The sequence below is a fragment of the Prosopis cineraria genome, unplaced genomic scaffold, assembly GCF_029017545.1.
Source record: "Prosopis cineraria cultivar Desert tree isolate PC_DT_omini unplaced genomic scaffold, ASM2901754v1 PC3, whole genome shotgun sequence".
In the NCBI taxonomy this organism is placed as follows: domain Eukaryota; kingdom Viridiplantae; phylum Streptophyta; class Magnoliopsida; order Fabales; family Fabaceae; genus Prosopis; species Prosopis cineraria.
Genome location: NW_026555334.1, coordinates 10,497,625 through 10,517,626, shown reverse-complemented (window position 1 = coordinate 10,517,626; position 20,002 = coordinate 10,497,625). Strand labels below are relative to the sequence as shown.

At 31.3% G+C, this 20,002-nt stretch overlaps 1 protein-coding gene, 1 non-coding gene and 1 pseudogene across 5 annotated transcripts; all 3 read left to right on the top strand.

Annotated features, from left to right (window-relative positions):
* Positions 1 to 13,854: 13,854 nt before the first annotated feature.
* Positions 13,855 to 17,221, top strand: LOC129307024 (cysteine-rich repeat secretory protein 1-like). Of its 4 annotated transcripts, XR_008592298.1 has the most exons (3): positions 13,856 to 14,716; positions 16,287 to 16,836; positions 17,129 to 17,221. XR_008592298.1 is itself a non-coding variant. In XM_054947876.1 (2 exons), the coding sequence occupies exons 1-2, from the start codon at positions 13,936 to 13,938 to the stop codon at positions 15,695 to 15,697; spliced, it is 870 nt and encodes a 289-aa protein (XP_054803851.1). In that variant the 5' UTR covers positions 13,855 to 13,935; the 3' UTR covers positions 15,698 to 15,889. The 4 variants fall into 4 exon arrangements, 3 of the variants coding, with proteins under 3 accessions (XP_054803851.1, XP_054803852.1, XP_054803853.1); XM_054947876.1 differs by lacking the exons at positions 16,287 to 16,836; positions 17,129 to 17,221 and adding an exon at positions 15,609 to 15,889 and having other exon boundaries at positions 13,855 to 14,716; XM_054947877.1 differs by lacking the exons at positions 16,287 to 16,836; positions 17,129 to 17,221 and adding an exon at positions 15,615 to 15,889.
* On the top strand, positions 16,342 to 17,094 carry LOC129305379 (cysteine-rich repeat secretory protein 55-like; annotated as a pseudogene).
* A 1,677-nt stretch (positions 17,222 to 18,898) lies between the features above and the next one.
* LOC129307534 (U6 spliceosomal RNA) lies at positions 18,899 to 19,000 on the top strand. The gene has a single exon (XR_008592426.1). It is a non-coding gene; the product is annotated as a U6 spliceosomal RNA (small nuclear RNA).
* The last annotated feature ends 1,002 nt before the right edge of the window (positions 19,001 to 20,002 follow it).

Sequence of the window (20,002 nt, the reverse complement as noted above, 5' to 3'; positions counted from 1 at the left end):
TATAAATCTTCTATCCATGTTCCTTAGCAAAAAGAAATCAATCTAACCTAGGCTTTACTCTTGTAGGTAATGAGATGTTCATCCCTTTTCTTGAAACAAGTGTTAACAATCGTAAAATCACTGTCAAAGAAAAATAAAAAATCAATTATCCTTCATTATTTAGCCCCCCAAAACAAGACCACCTTGCACCCTCACATAATTACTTACTTCCCTTCTAATATGACCATTAATATCTCTTCCAATAAAGATCTTTTCACTCTATGGTATATGTTGAAACAATCTCTTCAGTCCTCTTAAAACAATTCTTAAGATTGGCTTCTGCCTTAACTTGAGGTGCATAAGCGCTAATATATTGACAATTTCACATTCAATTATTATTTTAAGAAAATAATTTTGTCCACAGTTTTGTTAATTTCTACCACATTCTTCGTCCACTGCTCATTAACAATGATATCCACCTCATCTAATTTATTTACATTCCCTATATGCCAAAGTTAGAAACCTTAAATATCCTTAGTTTGTTCATCGAGCCATTAGTTTTCTACAAGCACAAGATATCAATTTTTTTTAATAAACCATAACTCTTACCAACTCCATATATTAATGAGTCAAGGTCTAAACATTTCAAGTACCAAATTTAATCTTGTTCACATGATCTAACTTCTTTAGCCACACTCGTCCAGCATAACGTGATAGTTCTTGTTCATTTAACATTACATTAAGTTTGATGTAGTAGTTTAACTCACTTATTACTACACTCGAGCTATAAAGTGAAAAATTTACAAGCACGACCTAGCATTGGTATAAAAGCATATATTGTCCTTATTCATATAAAACTCAATAAAGCTTTTTTATTTTATTAATAGATATATAACTTTAAAACTTAATTATATAACATTTATAAATAAAAATTTAAATAATTAATTATATCTTCTAAATAATTTTCATGCATATAAAATTGTCATAAAAATACTGGAAATATAAATGTTGTATTAAATTATTTTTCTCTTTTTAGTCTAAAAGTATTAAATCATATTTTTTTTAAACTTTAAGAGTGTTTTTTAAAAATTTACTTACTTATTAATAATTTAATTTTAAAAAAATTAATCAATTTAATTGATCAAATCATAATTTTATTAAAATAAATTAAATTACAAGAATTAGTTTTAGAATATAAAAATAATAAAAGACCTAAAAATTATTTTTTTAAAATATTTTAAATATGCCCTCGCTTGAGGTTAGGGGGACAACCTAACATCGTCAAGCTTCGTAAAACTGATGTTATGCTCAAGGCTTCTTTTTTTTTTTTACAACATCACTATAGATAAAAATGATAGGGGGCTTGGTTTTAAGAAGATAAAAAGTCAAAATATAGCTTTGATTATGAAGTTTTGTTAGGGTCTCATCATTAAACCAAATTGTCTTTGGGTTCGTATCCTACGAGATAAATATAAGTGTACCAAACCTATCATTCCTATGGTTCAAAACCCTATTGCTTCATCCTACAGTTGGCATAGTATCTATAAAATTTGAGATAATTTCATGACTCACGTGGGATGAAAAGTCAGTAAAGGCAGCCAAATTTCTTTTTTGGTATGGCAAATGGTCCCATCTCCCCAAACCCCTTAGAAATTATGCTTATCCTAAAGCTAATTTTGTCCTCCATGCAAGAGTTTTTAATTTCTACATGAGCATGGGAGGGTGGGACGTCAAACAATTAAAATGATACTTGTACCATGAAGTAATCCATATCATATCTCTTGTCTAGCCTCCTAATCCTCTTGGTGATGAAGATGTTATTTATTGGAGGCCGTCAAATGATGGTAAGTTCTATATAAAATTTGCGTATAAAGAAATTGAAAATCAAAACCATAACACAAACTCTGATATATGGTTGAGGATTTGGAAATGGCCTACCTATGAGAAAATTAAATACTTTCTATGGAAAGCTGCTTAGGGCAGACACTAATCTAAATTCATTAGCAATAATGAAAGTGGACCTTATCAACATATTTGTCCTTTTAGTTGTAATGTTATTGACTCCTCTATTCACGTCCTACATGATTGCAAAAAGCTAGATAAGTATGGTTGAAAGTAATTAATCCTTCTAAGATTAACACTTTTTTCTCTCTATCTGTGTAGGATTGGATAATTTGAAATGTAAAAAATGATGTTGGGAACTCAAAAACAAAAAGAACACCTTGGCAAAGACTCTTTGCTCAAGTCTCTTGGAATATATAGGAAAGCAGATACAGCTTAATATTCTCTAGAGAAGATTATAAAGAAACTAATAGTACTTTTTGCTCCACCCAATAAATCTTAAATGATCTCAAGCTCCAGTCTACAATTAACCTCTTAAGGAATGGAAGTAAAAGATTTAAAGCTAAACGGGACCCCCTAAAGTAGATTAGGTCTGATTCGATATCGATGGTTCAACTAATATCAATGGGATTGTTGCTTGTAGAGGCCATATACATGACAATTAAGAGAATTGGATTAAGGGCTTCTCTAAATATCTCAGATATCATCCAAGCATAATTGCCCAAATCTTAGGTATCTTGGAGAGAATCAAGCTTTGATGGAATGCTAAACTCGCCAGCATCACATCTACTCTGATTCTTTAAAAGCTTTGTCGCTTATCCAACACAATTTTTGCAAGAATCACCCCCTCTCTAAGATAAGTAACAAAAGTAAAGGTTTTGACCATAAAAGACTAGATTATCACATTTGACCATGCATTTAGAGAAGTGAATAAGTGTGCATACCTCCTTGCTCATCAGGCACCTAGAAACAACTTTGATATTGTTATCTACAACGACTCTTTTAGGATGTAGAGACCTAATGATTTCTGATATGACCTAACTTTTTATTCCTTGCACAGTTTTTTCATGGTCCTGTATTAAAGAAAAAGCATTTTTTAAATCTTTTTGATGAATCATGAGATTTCTTTTATTGGTCATAAGTTCCGGATTCAATTAACTTTTTTTGGAAAAAAAATCAGTTCTTTCATCTCATGGGTAGCTAAGATGAAATTTAATTTCAACAATACAATAATTTAAAATATAATTTTATATTGCTTGCAAATATTTTCTTGTTCTAAGCAATATTCTGTTCAACATATTTTTAATGTCTTTTTTTAATATAAAAAGGTTCAATTTTAAGCATAATGGGCCTATCTCCTTTTGACTTAAAAAGATGTTCGCATAACATTAATTGGATTCAATGCCCAAGAATATGGCCAATTGCTCTTTCAACCCATTATACCTCTACGCTTTAATTAAATGGGCCATTGAATCCAACTATTTCTAATTTAAAAATTACACATACCTAGTCCCCAATAATAAATATTAACTAAAAGTAGACCTTATATAGATTTCATGGTGTTTAAAGAAGTCTCACTATTCATAATTTATAAATAATGTAGCTTCTTTTTAATCATGTATAAACAACTTATATACTCCCTCTAGGTCTAAATGTAAGAGTTAGTCATCTAACTCATATAAATTAAGAAAATTAATTTACTAATTTGTAAAAAAAAAAAGTACCCTCTTTTATTCAAAATACAGAACTTTTTCTACTAGCTAGTATATAATTCAAAGGCATTAATTTATTTTTTTAAATACTGTTATTAATTGTATTGCAGAATTGTATTGCAAAAGAATATTATATAAGAAAGAAATTAAAATAATTAAAACAGATTGATTTTTATTGAAGAACATTTTAAAAGTAGTGATATTTTTTTTTTCTGCTTCATAAATGATACAAATCAAGTGTAGTTGAAATGTCCGTCCTAATTTTGGTCGACCGGAGTATATGTTGTAATGTTGGTTTCCCAAAAGTGTCCATTCTTTAAATTATTATATTAAAAACTATTCATGCTGATTTCACACATTAAGAAAGTAGTTTTGGAAATAAATAATAAATGTGATAGGTAAAAGAGATTTGGATTTTACATTGGGGATCTACACATACAAGCTCTTCAGCTAACTTCTACATTTATGAGGGGAAGAAGTAAACTATGTGTGTAAATAATTAATTTTCAAGGTTTAATGTTCATAGGTAAAGTAAAATGAAATAATAAAAACAATTATTTGAAATTACTTTTGTTTAATGTGATTTTAGAGTAATGAACAATGACAAGAGTATGAACCAAAATTTCTCATTCTAAATTTTACCCCTAATATAACCTTCCTCTGCAAAAAAAAGGAGACACGCATTTATATTAGTGTTATTAAAACTAAACCGAACATTGAACAGATTAAGGCACTGATTCATGATTCAAAGGTTGGACCGGAGTCGAACAGTTTGTAATTAAATTAATATATTTTAAATATCATATATTAAAAATTAGGAAATATGATGAAATAAAGAAAACTAACTACTAATAAAGTGATAGTCTCATCATACTTCAAAGTTCAAAGGTATACAAATCCAAATACACATTAATAGTAGGAAAGTATGTAATATCCATGTTCAAACTTCAAACTTCAAAGTCATTCATGGCCATGCATAGCACAACACCATAGTTTAACATTCTCATACATTCAATGGTCCAGATTTAACTAAAAAACTACAACATTCAATTGCTGTATAGATCTTTTAAATTAAACTCTCCAAAATTATGCTGAAAATTAGAAACATCTCCTTCAACTCTTATAACATTTAGTGAATCCAAAATAAGAGACTATAGAACATTCACATCTTCAATAGAACCTAGACATATATTTGGCAAAAAAAAAATAGTTAGCATTGACATATAAATACTGAATGAATAAATTATAAATCAAACAAAGATTTAATGTAAAAAGAAGAGGAGTAACATTCATTTTCTCTTAATTCAAGACTAGATCTAGAGGGACATGCATTGCCACTAAGAAAATCTTCAGTTTGAATTTCCTTAACAGCGAAGTCAGGATTTGGAGTTGGAACTTCTTCAGCTATCCAATACTCAAGCTTATTAATTGATTCTTAATCAACAGGATCATAGCTCACCTTCTTCAATTTTGACCTTATATATGCATATATAATCATAATCAAATCCCTCATCATTCAATTATTAAAGCCAAAGAGAATTATTTCAGATTTGAGTAACAATTAATGATCACCTGTTTAGCAGATGCAAGTTGTAATTAACAAACACAAGATCATTCAATCTTTCATGTTCTAGCCTATTTCTTTTTTTGGTATTAATTCTTTCAAATAAACACCAATTTCTTTCACATCCTAAAGAAGAAGAAGTTTGTCCTAAAATGCAAATTGCAAACTTTTGTATATTGGAGCACTAGCCCCAAAACATTGCCACCAGACATCTACATCAAATTTAAACAAATTAATAGTAGTTAATATTTAAATTATAATAAAAGAAAAGAAAGGAGTAAGAAGCTAACTAGGTTGTTTTTCATTTGCTACTTTATGAGCTTTTTCTCAGCCAAAAGAGCCTTGGCACTTGCATACATTTGCATTTTAGAAATCATGTCAGAATATTTATAGGTAGACTTATATATTGAAAAATAGTCTAACATTAATTCTGTCACTCTACTCTTCTTAATAAATCATTGATCATACAAGAATGTAGGATTTAAAAAGTAGGCTGTTACATGCAAATCACACTTCAAATGCTTATCCTATCGAGCTTGAATTATGCTTATGTAAGGCTTGTATTGTTCCTTCTTTCTATGAAAGAAATTTTTGATTGAATTCTTTTCTCTTTGCATACCCTCATAAACATAACCTAAAGATAGTTTTCATCACCATCTACAATTCTTAATAGCTTAGTAAGAGGACCCACATGACATACAATTTGATGGCAATCATCTTAAAACTACTTGTCCAACACAATGTCACCAATTAATTGTGTAGCTTTAGTCCTTGATAGTTTATTATCCTAAGACTTCTTGTCCAACACAAAGTCATGCTTGTGCTCATGCAAACTCTTCAATGTAATGAAAGTAGCAGCAAACCTGATCGCTCCTGGATGCATAATTTCTGTCTAGCCATCTCTTCTCTTAAGCCATGAAAGAAAAGCCACATGATTGTACACAAAAATAGTAATTTTTGATGCATTTTTTGCAAGGTCAGCTACATGGGGCATGCTTGCAATGTCTTTCAAAATAAGATTTAAACAGTGAGCAACACAGGGTGACTAATAGATATGATTATATTTTTCATGAATCAACCTGCCAACAGCTATATAATTGGTTGCATTATCAGACACAACATGTACTATATTTTTAGGACTAACCCACTCAATAATTTCATAAAACAAAGAAAACAAATTCTTGGCATCCTTGACTATATGTGAAGCATCAATAGACTTTACAAAAAAGCTAATAGGAGAATAAACCACAAAATTTATTAATGTCCGTTGCCTTTTGTCAATCTAACCATCAACTATGAGAGTGCAGCCACTTTCTTTCTAAGTAGCTCCATAGCTTTCAATAAGCAGTTGACACTCTTTTCTACAATCAGTCAACAAGTTAACCCTTGACTCCTTAAATGAAGGACCTTTAAAACCTAGGCCAATTGTAACAATTGCATTTAAAGTAGGTAGAAAACATAGACAATTTACAACATTATATGGAATGCAATTCATATATAACCACTCAGCAATGGCTAATTTAGCTTTATACTGAGCTTCTTTAGATGACCAAATACTGTTTAGCCCTAGTTGGGAGCTAGGAGTTGACCTTGAAGTAAAATAATTGTTAGCCCTACTAGTTTTTCTTTTTTTTTTCACAGTAGTAACACTGCTAGAACCTACCTTCTTAGCTTTCTTACTTGGCTCTGGATTTGGAGCAATTACTTCACATTTTAGGTTATCAACAAACTCTTCAGGCATGTATGGATCATTAAGCTTCCTCTTATTCACCAATGACACTTCTTTTAAAGATTAAACCATCTTATGGCAAACATCATGTGGAACCTTCTTGCAAGAAATTATATTTCTTAAAACACCTGTAAGGTGCTACTTCACCCTATTGATCCTACCTCCTCTAAATAATGAGGAGCAATGAAGGCAACTATACACACAGGTTCTCCCCTCTTTTTTGAAAAGCAAAATGCTCTTATACATGATCACTTTTCCCTCAAAGAGACGGTATAGGTGATACTTGAAGGATAAAGGAATTATTACTGTTCGAACTACAATAGTTTATGGAGTACTATTACTATTTGGAGTTGAGCCAAAGGGAGTGTCAACGATAGGAGTAGGATTAGTATTATTAACTTGCACATTAGGCCTAGTGGCAAGAGTGGGAGGTTTCAAATCCATAAAAAACAACTAAGCTTAATCAAAATTACTAAATTAACAATCAGTAATTAGCACCCAGATTTTCAAAATCACAAAACCAATTATTTATTGAACTATAAAGAATTTGATCGAGCTTCAAGAGTAGGAGCTCTAACTTGTTAATGAAGATTGAAGAATGGTAGACAAGGATGGAAGTAGAAGAAATCAAGAGGAATCTAGAATCTGGAAAATGATTAGCACAAAGATAAAAGGTTAATTAAGACTCAAGAATGAAGATGCCAAAGACCAATGAAGATGCAATGAACAAAGGAGAGGCAAGATGATGGTCAGATTGAGAAAGACAGACAAGGAATGCAAACAAGATGACCAAATAAGAGCTCACAAGGTTTATTAGATCTGGTTTACAAAAGCTTGGCAAACTAGTTTTGCCATAGGTCGCCAGACTGATTCTTCAATAGCTCACTTGATAGGTTTCTATGTAATGTCTATCTTGACATTACCAGGACAACACTCACATGTCGTTGTGATAACTAAGATTTCATAAAACCCCTTACCAAAGCTACCACAACTTAAGGGTTTGAAAATAATTAGTTAAAATATTAGGATCCCAAGAAAATCCTTTTTAAAATGTTGTTTTCGCTCAAACTATGGTTAAAAATATTGATTAAAGGCAAATATGAAAGTATAGGAAACAAATTATATCAAAATTTGACTTAAACGCCATTTTTTCAGCAAACACTGGTCCATCCATAGTGGTGCAGGCTGCGCCTACCATGATGGATAGCACAGAGGGACAAGTCCCTCAATAGCCCAATGCATCGTGGCGCAACAACCATACATTATAGCACGCACCTGCTGTCAAGATAGTAGATTGATGTCATAGCAACTCTTCGAACTTCCAGAGCACGCTGTTTTGTTAACATCTGACTTAAGCGGTTCGAGTATCCACACGAAGCTCTTTAAGCTCTCTAGCTAATGGCACTAGTCTCACAGTCAAACAATCATCCATTTAAAAGATGGACACCCAAACCCAAAATAGTTTGTTTTCACAATAAAACACATATTATGGTGTCCAACCCATAATACACAATGCCATTAGCTCTGGAGACACCTTGACCACCTCAAATGGATCACACACCACATAACAATCCATTCACATCACACCATAAAGTAATCATGCTTAAAATGACCACCAAACCCCCATTGGATAAAAACACAGTGGGGTGGAAAAAATTCAACACATCAATCAATTGGTCATTTTGACGCTTAAAACATTTAATACATACATATATACATACATACATACATACATATATATATATATATATACTTAAAAGCAACTTGGCCAAGCACACACCTAATCCATAACACCATTCTAGGATCAAGATATACACACTTATCACAAATTCTTACAAGTGATAGCCAAATAATGTCATGTTCCTAAGTTGGCAATATTTAGTGACAATATTCATTACAACACACAAAAAGAGAAAAGGGAAGAGCTATATAATGATACTCTTCACTCTTCAATTGTCCCTTCCTTCTCCTTGTCTCTACCGAAGTCTTCACCTATAAAATATAACTGCGGGGTGAGATAAACATCTCAGTAATTAATATAGCTCATTAAATGTTTATTATCACAAATAACCATGAAAAAGTATCAAAACAATAGTATTATCAAGCATACCAAAAATTATGAGATATTTATATGTCATCTCAACAAAACACATAATTTTACACTAGCATGATCATCTTACCATCGAACTGACAATGCTTCCCGACATGAAATTATAGGCTCTCCTGGTTCAACTACTTGTTGATCCGAGCACACTTTCGACGATATACCCGGCCAAAAGTAATCTATCCCGCTTACAGGCTATAATTTTTCTCTCTTCACACACTTGTGATAGAGGCATTGTTGACTCCTAACTGTACCCTAACGGGTACTAGAGAGTTGGCAGACTACCCAGATGTCTTATAGTAACAATCCCATAAAATGCTGCACCGAATGTCCCTTAGTATTAGCTCGACCATATGAATCTTTCACTCACATATCTCCATACACACATATATCCACATATCTCGGGCGAACTCCCACCCCCATGAGCATACTTTTTTATAATTTCATCACTTTTCGTCACATTCCCATATCACAATCTTATATACATTGTATATAAATATATCAACTAAAATTTGATAACCTTTTATAAATCAATTTTTCATGCTAAAATCATTTATAATGTCACATTATATACAAAAATCTTCAAAACCACAACTTTATCATTTAAAATTACTTTTACACAGTTACAATAGTTAATAAACACAATAAACCATTGGTTTTCCTAGTTCAGTTCTGTTCGAACCCAATTTAAGAGGTTCATGGTTGGTTCTCCCTTTCCCCAGTTCAATATCATCTCCGGATCGAATACTTGGCCAATTCCTAGCTAAGCCAGTCGAACCGACCGATCTGATCCAATTTTGATAACCATGATTTATATACATACAAACATGTTAATGTTGGGTAAACTAGGAAACAGGTGGGCCAGCCCATATGGGCCTAGTCTTTATGGCCTTGTTTGGTATGCAAGAATGAATTTTGAGGAATTGAAATTGGGAGTGGGATTGGAATTTAAAACATGTTTGGCATAACACCTAGGTAATGTGGGAATGAAAAAAAAGTAACACTAAAATAAACAAAAAATTAGTTAAAAGACCAAATTACCCTATCTTCTTCCACTACAATATTTTTTAAATATTACTTCAAAATTATTGCTACATTTATGAAAACTATTGCCTTTTATTTTATACAACATTTTTCAACTATTACATATTCCAATGTTACCTCTTATCTAAGGTAACAATTTTTTAAATTTTAGACAACATTTAGTTAAAACTATTGCCTTAGAGTATGACAATAAGCAGCAATTTTCACCTTAACCTATTACAACAGTTTTGAACTGTTGCCTTTCTATAAAAATTGGTAATAGTTAAGAATTGTTGCATAAATTTAAAATAGGCAAAAATTTAATATTTCTTTTCCTACCTAGGATTTGAACCTTGAATCTCTTGAATATAAGTCTAGCCTCTAACTACTCTTCTAACATTGCTATTATATTATCTATTACAAAATATTATATATACAAATATATAGTTTTTAAAGTAAATTTTGAATTAATTTAATAAATAAAATATTAAAATAATTAAATAAAAAATAAAGTAATAAGAAAATATTAAAAACCAAATAAAAATGAAAGTAAATAATTTTTTTATATAGGTAAATAGTAGGTAACAATTCATAACCGTTGCGAAAAAAAAATATTTAAAGGAAACATTTACTTTTTGTTGCCTATTAAAATAGGGGACGATTTTGAATTGTTGCAATAAAAGAAATTTATAGGCAATAGTTTTAGAATTTTATTGCAATAGTTGAAAACAGTTGTCTATTCCACTTTAGAGTATATTTTTTAATTGTTGCCAAATAAATATTACTTAAAGTGAGGATCAATAGCAACACATAAAAACTATTGCTTATTCATGCATTAGACAACACTTTTACAAATGTTGCAAACCAAAGTATTGCTAGAGGTAAAAAATGTTGTAGTTGTTGCTGATAAAAGCCATGAAAGAAGCTAAATTAGATCTGGCTTTCAAAGCAAGCTAACCTTCTCCAATTTTTGTTCATAGCTTTTGACAACCTTAGCTATCTCGTCCTCTTCACCAAAGCCACACGTGTCACCACCCATTCCAGGAACCTGAAACCCTCTTGAGTTTTGACCTCGTCATCTATATGAGCGTTGATGCAACTCTACCTGTCATTGCCTTATTCAATTACCCAAATTCTCAAGTACAGATGGATTGCAGATCTAAGAATCAAGGACGATGATTGAAGATGGTGATTACATATTTAAGACATAAGGAGTGAGCTAAGAGGGAGACGGCATCACCAATAAGGGGCACAATGTCACCTTTGACGGTTGAGGTGGAGATTGTAGAGTAGAGACAACTCAACGAGGGAAAGGCATGGAGTGAAGGACAATTTGGTCTACAAATTTTTAATCCTAGGATTAATTTTTCAATACTAAGAGAGAGGTGGTATTGGGTATTCCCACCTAAATGGGATTATACTTGAGAATAAATTTATCATTTTCACCTACCAAATATAAAAACTTGGTATTACTCAATCCTAAACTCGGTCACATTTACTTAGTCCTATGTACCAAACATTGCCTATGGGTTCAATCCTTATTCAAAGGGCCCGGGCTTGGGCTTATAAGCTCATTTTTTTATTTTCTTAAATTTTTAAAATTAAATTTTTTAATTATAATATTTATAATGTTTAAAAATTAAAAATAAATGATAAAAATTTATATTTTAAAGTATAAATACACGCATATTCTAAAGTTTAAGTTTAATTTAAAATAAAATGGGCTACTTAAGCCTAAGTCTTTTTTTTTTTAGGGCAAATCAGCCAGATTAAACAGGAAGCACGTCAAATTCGACTTTTATTCTCGACTTTAATACTGAGTTTGAATATAGAACCTCTTCCAAAGAGAGAGGTGGTGTTGCCTAGAGCAAAATTTCTTGTTGAACTTATAAGAGTGAAAGAAATTCAATTTGGGGTTATATATAATTCATAGAAGCAAAGTTGGGATAGTACTGTTCCACTCGGGTCAAGAGGAGCATCATTTTCGAGGGAAGCCCGCCAACTCCGTTCGTACGTAATGTTTGATTTCCGCGCAGATCACAAATCAATTGTTCCCTTTTTTTTTTTTTTTTGGTAGGAAGAAAGAAAACGCACGAGAAAGAGGTGATAATTTGTTGATGTCAGACAATAATTTTCACGTGCATTTGGTATTTGGATTTGTTCAGATTTCAACTAATCCGACTTAGACAAAGCTGGATTGGATCACAAAAGTGAGAAACTCCTCCTAACAAGTGTTTAACACATTACCATATTTAGATTAATCTCGAGCTTGAGATCCCTATAAAATTCGCACATCTCCTAACTGGCTGAGCTACGCACTTATTGGTTTGATGTTACACGTGTTAAATATGATGAGCAGCTGATCACAAAACATGATCAATAGAAAAACTTGATATTTGGAGAAATTGTCAGTACACTCTTAATTCTCATTTGGTTACTAAAACAAAATAAGTTGTAATAGATTAACAAAATAAAAGTAAAAAGTGAGATATCAAAAAGGATATGTGAGCACATTTATAAAGGAGATGGATAATTTAGTTTATGAGATTGAGAATTATAATTTATAAAATTTTTAAAAGATGTGATGATTCTCACATTTATAATATACATTAATAAATTTTATTATGTTTACCATGTGAAAAGGATGGTTGAGTTAATTTTATTTTTTTTTAATTTATTCTATTTCATTCATTTCTAATAACCAAATGGTACTTTAAAATACCATGCCATCCATTCTTGTCAGTAAAATTGCACCAAATTAGATAAATATAATCATATTTGTGATTACTTAATTACTCACTTTTCTCTATCTTCCATTTATTCACGCATCTAACCCCCCTCTTTCCTCTGAGTTCCTGAGAATTAAATTCTCAGGATTTGCACATGAGAGAGTGCTGTTTTTTTTCCCCCTTTGAGTGTCGGAGTGACTATGTGTATATTTTATTTTAATTTCTTGGTTTGTGCCTATCTAATCAGTACTCCATAAAGTTTTGGAACCTTGTGAGAAAGTAAGGCTTTATATTATGAGATCCACTTTGATCAATTCATCAATCAGTTTGCTTCGGATCTTAGTGCTTGTGGCGGCCCATCACCATCTTCTCTAATCATCACTCCCTTTTCCTTTTCATTTCTCTCTATTATTTCTTAAAACCAACTATTATATATATATATATATATATCATATTTCTTCTCTTCTATTCAAATTCAAAATAAATGTGAATCTCATTCCCTCAAATATTTCAGGAATATTAATCTATATACATATTGACAATATTACACTTAATCATTATCAGTCCCTCCAATTTATTAGTCTTATACACAAAGCATAAGAAAATAACGTATTACATGTTTTTTCTATAATTAATTGAATATTATATATATTCAAAGAAATTCAAGAAGGTGAAGATATGATATATTTCCCTTTCGCCAAAAAAAAAAAAACAAGAAGACGTTGAACATAGAACTATCCAAAAAAATTAAAATGAAACAGATAGAAACCAAATAATAAGGGAGAGCAATGAGCCAGTCCAAAACAATTAACGTATGCAATGATTATGAATAGTATTGAATAAGAAAATTTAACGTATAAACATAGTAGACTTATTTTAATGTTTAGAAAATTTCAAATTGTACACTGTTTAATTCCTTTCTGCTGCTATTCCGGTATAAGATTATAATTAATGTAATATAATCATTAAACAAAGGACAATAAAGTTTATTTGACTTTTTAATTCAAAATCTCCTCATATATATATTTCACCACCTCATCACCGAAAGAGCTGACTTCGCACACTTGCACCGAAAACAACAATTATAAAATCAAAGTCATTATTTGACCTGCAATATTAAAAAAAAATTCAAATCAAATTAATTATATGTATAATTAATGTGATGCACTACTCATGAAGATCATCATGACCCCTCACTCTAATCTCTTCCTTCAAATCATTCTTCTCCACACGAACTTCCATTAATCAAAGAGATGAAACCATTATATTCCTCTCTTCTCCGTGTTCTCTTGTACGTTCTCGTCGTCTTCCCTAATGGCCTCTGCTTCGCCGACATCAATGCTCAAACAGGCTGGCTGTGCTCAGAAGCTGATAACTCGCTCAAAGAAGACGATGATTTCCTCATCAATCTCAGAACCACCATGGATTCTCTAGCTGATAACGTAAACAACCGCCAAGGTTTCTACCAAACCAGCGTGGGGAACAAGAAATCCAACACCGTCTATGGTTCTGCACTATGTAGAGGCGATATATCTGCGGACAACTGTTCTAACTGCGTCCTTAATTCCATCAAAGAAGCCTCCGATGATTGCCCGAAGAGCCGTGACGTGTCTATCTGGTTCAGATGGTGCTTCCTGAGGTACGCGAACCAGAGCTTCTTCGGAACTATGGAGGAAACATCAGTGGCAGTGACAAACGACACAGATTTTGAGGAGGCTAAGGTGGTTTCAGAAGGGCTTGAATTCATGGGAGGGCTAGCAGATTCAGCGTCGGAGAAGCCATATATGATGGAGACAGGAGTGCTGGATGTGAATGTGAGTGATGAGAGTGGGATGAAGGAGGATAAGAGGTATGGGATGGCTCAGTGCACGAGAGATATCAGAGAGGAAGATTGCAGGAAGTGCCTGGATGATCAGTTGCAGAACTTCAGAACAGTGATTGGGAACAAGAGAAGATGGGAGATTTATGGCTTGAATTGCTTCATGTGGTACAATGACTATCACTTCTATTCTAATGCTTCCATGCTTCTAAGTGGTGAGTACCATAAAAAAAAAAATATGTTCATAATTTCAAAACTTTGTTTTATTACTTATCACAAGTCAATCTCAAGCAGATACGTATTTCAAATAAATAGGGTTGAAGAGAACTTTGTTTCCCAGAAGTATACTATTTCAAAGAACTTTAATTTCTTTCCGTTGTGGAAATCACTTTATATAATTATATAATAAAAATATGAAATGACATTACTTTTTTTTAAAGAAAAAATTTGGCTCCTCTGGTTAAGCTGACTTAGGTTGGAGCGGGCCAATTAGAACAAAAAGAGATGAAAACCAGTCTATGGGATTCCTCCACTCTTCTAAGTGGCGAGTATCATAAAATATTTTTCATGACACTGGCTAGAACTGTTACGTACGTTTTTTTTTTTTGACGCGTCAGCATTTAACCTTCTGAAATATTTTAAAAAGAAAAAAAAAGAATAGATGGAGATAACTTCCTAATAATATCCAATTTAATGACATATATAATTTTCAGTACCTTCTCTCTCTGATTTATGAAGCATTTCAAAGAATTTTTTTCTGTGCGTATGTGTGTGTGTATAATTGAAAAATGAATTTTTTTTTTTTAGAAAAAGTCAGTCCATCTCATTTTTCAATGCTTCATGAACATAACAAAGTTTTTTTTTTTCAAAAAGAAATGAGAAAATGCATTGTCTTAAGACAAAAAAGACAACACACACACACACACACACACACACTTTCTTAGAGTTTTTTTTTTTCTGCATATTAAATCTTGCTTCAGTGTTAGAGCTGAATTAGCTTAGAATGGACAATTAGGTTAAACCTGATTTGGCTAATTAATAATCATATATAACAACAGATCATATGGGAATGAATGACATCTAATATGGACCTTTTTCTTCTTACATATTTAGGAGCTAAGGGACACAGTCCTTGGAGAGGATACACGATTGGGATAAGTATGGGGATCCTGGCAACGCTTCAGATGCTTTTGTAATTCTGGATTCGGATGTTGACTTTAATGATATATATATATATATATACCCCACAGGATTTTGGATGAATGTGTAATGCCAAATTCTGTAGTTCTTTTTAAAAAAAAAAATTGGTCAACTTCTCATGATACCTCATCACCTTGTATCAATCTGATCCATGGATAGTTTGATTAATATAATATTCATTTTGGAAATTACTTTGGAACGTAAGCATTAAGGATAAGACGTGAATTTGAATAATTATGAGCTGTTTGTTAAGCCATAAAATGTGGTTTATTCGGTACATGAGTGACTTTTTTAAAAAGGAAAAAAATATATGCATATGTTTTAGATTCACCATATTTAAGCAGGATTCCATATACAGGATAAATTTTTTATAAAAAGTTTTTTAAGAACTTGGAATATAAGAAAAAACATGTATCAAACATTATTCCATTATTCAATAAATAAGAAATTATAAGTGTTTTATATAAGTCAACCGGTATCAATGTTTTAATAATAGGACAAACGACGAAAACAAAAAAAGTAAAAAGACTATTATACTATCTATGACTAATTCAATCAAAATCTTGAAACTTCTCGAAATTTCAGGTTATTAGCAAGTAGTGATATTTATTCAATCAGTTTGCTTCAGATCTTAGTGCTCATGCATGTTGGCCCATCGTCATCTTCTGTCATGGCGGCTCATGGTATCAGTTTGTACTTTGTAGAGGCGACATATCAGCCGACATATAACTGTTCTAACTGGGTCCTTGATTCCATTAAAGTAGCCTCCGATGATTGCCAGAAGAGCCGTGACGTGTCTGTCTGGTTCAGATGGTGCTTCCTGAGGTACGCGAACCAGAGCTTCTTCGGAACTATGGAGAAAACATCAGTCGCAGTGACAAACGACACAGATTTTGAGGAGGCCAAGGTGGTTTCAGAAGGGCTTGAATTCATGGGAGACAGGAGTGCTGGATGTGAATGTGAGTGATGAGAGTGGGATGAAGAAGAAGGATAAGAGGTATGGGATGGCTCAGTGCGCGAGAGATATCAGAGAGGAAGATTGCAGGAAGTGCCTGGATGCTCAGTTGCAGAACTTCAGAACAGTGATTGGGAACAAGAGAAGATGGGAGATTTATGGCTTGAATTGCTTCATGTGGTACAATGACTATCACTTCTATTCTAATACTCCCATGCTTCTAAGTGGCGAGTACGGTATAAAAAAAATGTTCATAATTTCAACAGTTTGTTTTATTGCTTATTACAAGTCAATCTCAATCAGAGTACGTATTTCAAATAAATAGACTTAAAGAGAACTTTCTTTCTCATAAGTAATATTTCAAAGAATTCTTTCGGATGTGAAAATCACTTTACATAATGATATGATGAGATGACATTACTTTTTTGTTTTTTTTTTCAAATTTTTGGCCCATCTGGTTGAGCTGAATTAGGTTGGAGCGGGCCATTTAGATGAAAGAGATGAAAACCAGTATGCCTCCACTCTTGTAAGTAATGAGTATCATTAATTATCTGTCATGAACTAGAACTGTTATGTATGTTCATTTACAAGTCAGCACTTAATCTTCTGAAATATTTCAAAAAGACAAAAAGGAAGTGATAGAGATAGAGAAGCTAAATAGGTCAATCTATCAATTGAACTGATAAAATATTGAATTAATAATATCTTGATCAGTTTAATGAAATATTTTGTTGACCGACAGTTTGACCATAGTTTTGATATACTATTAACTTTTTGAACTAATATCTTAACTTGTTTAATAACTGATCTCATTCTCAATAACTTGTTTTTCTCTTCTTTTGGATTTATGAGGTACTAGTATTTCATAGAATTTTTTTTTTGTATGTGTATATATATAATTACAAAATGAAAATTTATTTTTTAGGAATTAAGATTTTAGTCTATCTCATCATTTATCCCAATGTTTCATGCACACGAATTCGAAAAAGTATTGTTTTTTTGAAAAAGAAATGAAAATGCATTTGTGTTTCAACATAAGGCAATATACTTTCCCTAATTCAAAAACAAACATTTTTATTGGATATACAATTAGATCAAAGCTAATTGGCAAATTTATAATCATAAGAACAGATATGGGAATGATTTATGAAACCTAATTAACAAGGACCTTTTGCTTTAAATATGTACAAAGTGCTAAGAGACATAGTCCTTGCAGGGAACTGGTTTCTACGCTCATCCTTAAGATGAAATTTGGACCATTCAAATTTTAATCTAGATGATCCAGATTTAATGTATTATAATATATTATATTTATTAAAATAAAAATTATAAAATAATTTTAATAATTTTTTATTTTTAGTCTAATCTAAATTTAATTTAGAGAGTCTAATTTAATATTAAAATTTTTATAATTAATGTATATTGATTATTCAGATACACTTTGTATGGTCTTAAACTGTGCAAAATAAATCTAAATAATTAATATACATTAATTATAAAAATTTTAATATTAAATTAAATCTAAATCAGATTAAAAATAAAAAATTATTAAAATTATTAATAATTTTTTATTTTAATAAATATAATAGATAATAATATAATAATATTTTAAATTTAAATTATCTAAATCTTACTCTAAGGATGAGTGGGGAAACTCAATCCTCCTTCGAGTTGGAGAGGATATACAATTGGGATAAGTGTGGGGTCCTCGCAACGCTTCAGATGATTTTGTAATTGATCTCAAATGGATGTTGACTTTTATGTCACTCACTCACTCACACACACACACACACACGGATGTCCCACAGTATTTTGGAGATGCACGTGTAGTGCCAATCTGTTCTTTTAAAAAAAAAAAAAAATTGGTCAACTTGTCATGATACCTCATCACTTGTATCAATCTGATTCATGGATAGTTTAATTAATATTCATTTTTGGCATTTCTATGGAAAGTAAACATGCATTAAGGTGGAGGCATGAATTTGAATAATTAATTAGGAGCTGTTTGTTGAGCCGTAAGTGTAGTTTATTCGGTACATGAGTGACTTTTTTAAAAGAAAAAATATGTTGCATATGTATACGTTTTAGATTCACCATAAGAATGATTATACATATACAGGATAAATGTTTTATAAAAAATTTTTAAGAACTCGGGATATAAGAATAAACATGTATTAATCATATTTAAGAAATTTGCATAACTTTGCGAAAAGCTTTTATGATATGCAATCATATACATATAGTCTCTTTGGGGCCATCTGATAAATTTGGAATATACAAAGAGGATTAGCATGATCCCTGCTCAAGAGCGAATAAATAAATAAATAAATAAATATATATATATATATATATATATATATATAAGTGATCGCATGATAAGTTATAAGATAATGTGGGTCCTTAATATTATTCAATATAGAATAAGAAATTATAAGGGTTTCGTAAAAGTCAACTGGTATCAAAGTTTTAATAATAGGACAAACGACAAAAACAAAAAAAGTATTATAGTATCTATGACCAATTCAGGTTATTTGTAAGCAGTGATGGGGTTCTTTTTATTATTATTATTATATTTTCGTGATAGCATTGATTGTTTTTTGCCCCCTTTTTTAATAGGAAAAAGAGACATTTGGCTGATCCATTCATCAACTCATCATCCAACAAAACCTGAAATTAAAGATAAGCCAGATGGGTTGATTAATGGCTAAGTAAATGACTTAAACTAATATTGTTTGTAATTATCACAATGAAATCAAATCTGTGGGATAATATAACAAAATTTAATTAACACTAAACTTTATTTACGCGTACGTTAGCATTTCAACTGTGATAGAATAAAAAAGTCTTGTAGCTTTGGCTGATTAATTAATTAATAACCTAGCTAATCGTGACGTCTAAGTGAAATTTTAACATTTTAATTAAGCTACTCTTGCTCATGCAATATAGTAATAAACTAACGTTACCATTTCAGCTGATGCAACAATTATGCCATGAAATCATCAAAATGTGTGTGTGTTATTATTTATTGCATAGTTAGGTGAGCTTGAATTTGATTTAATTACAAAACAGAGGTTTGGGTATAGGATTGATCTTGTAAACTAATTTTACTGAGGATAATTATTTTTGCAATAACATGATTTATATTTGAATGCCTTGACTCAAAAATAGTGATTTTAAAACTGAGTTAGATGGTCAGACTGGTCCAACCATCAATCAGTTCAGATTTCAATTTGATTAATATATAAAAACTGTTTTGTAGGTTGAGCCGGGTTGGGCCATTTTGGATCAGTGGTCAAACCAGGAATCAAATCTGGTTTTCAAGAACCGAACTATTCAAAAAAAAAAT

Excerpts from the sequence above, each read along its gene's own strand:
- LOC129307024 (XM_054947876.1), top strand. The coding sequence starts at position 13,936 with ATGAAACCATTATATTCCTCTCTTCTCCGTGTTCTCTTGTACGTTCTC. Across the intron at positions 14,717-15,608 it reads TGCTTCCATGCTTCTAAGTG|ATTTAGGAGCTAAGGGACAC; the intron begins GTGAGTACCATA and ends TTCTTCTTACAT.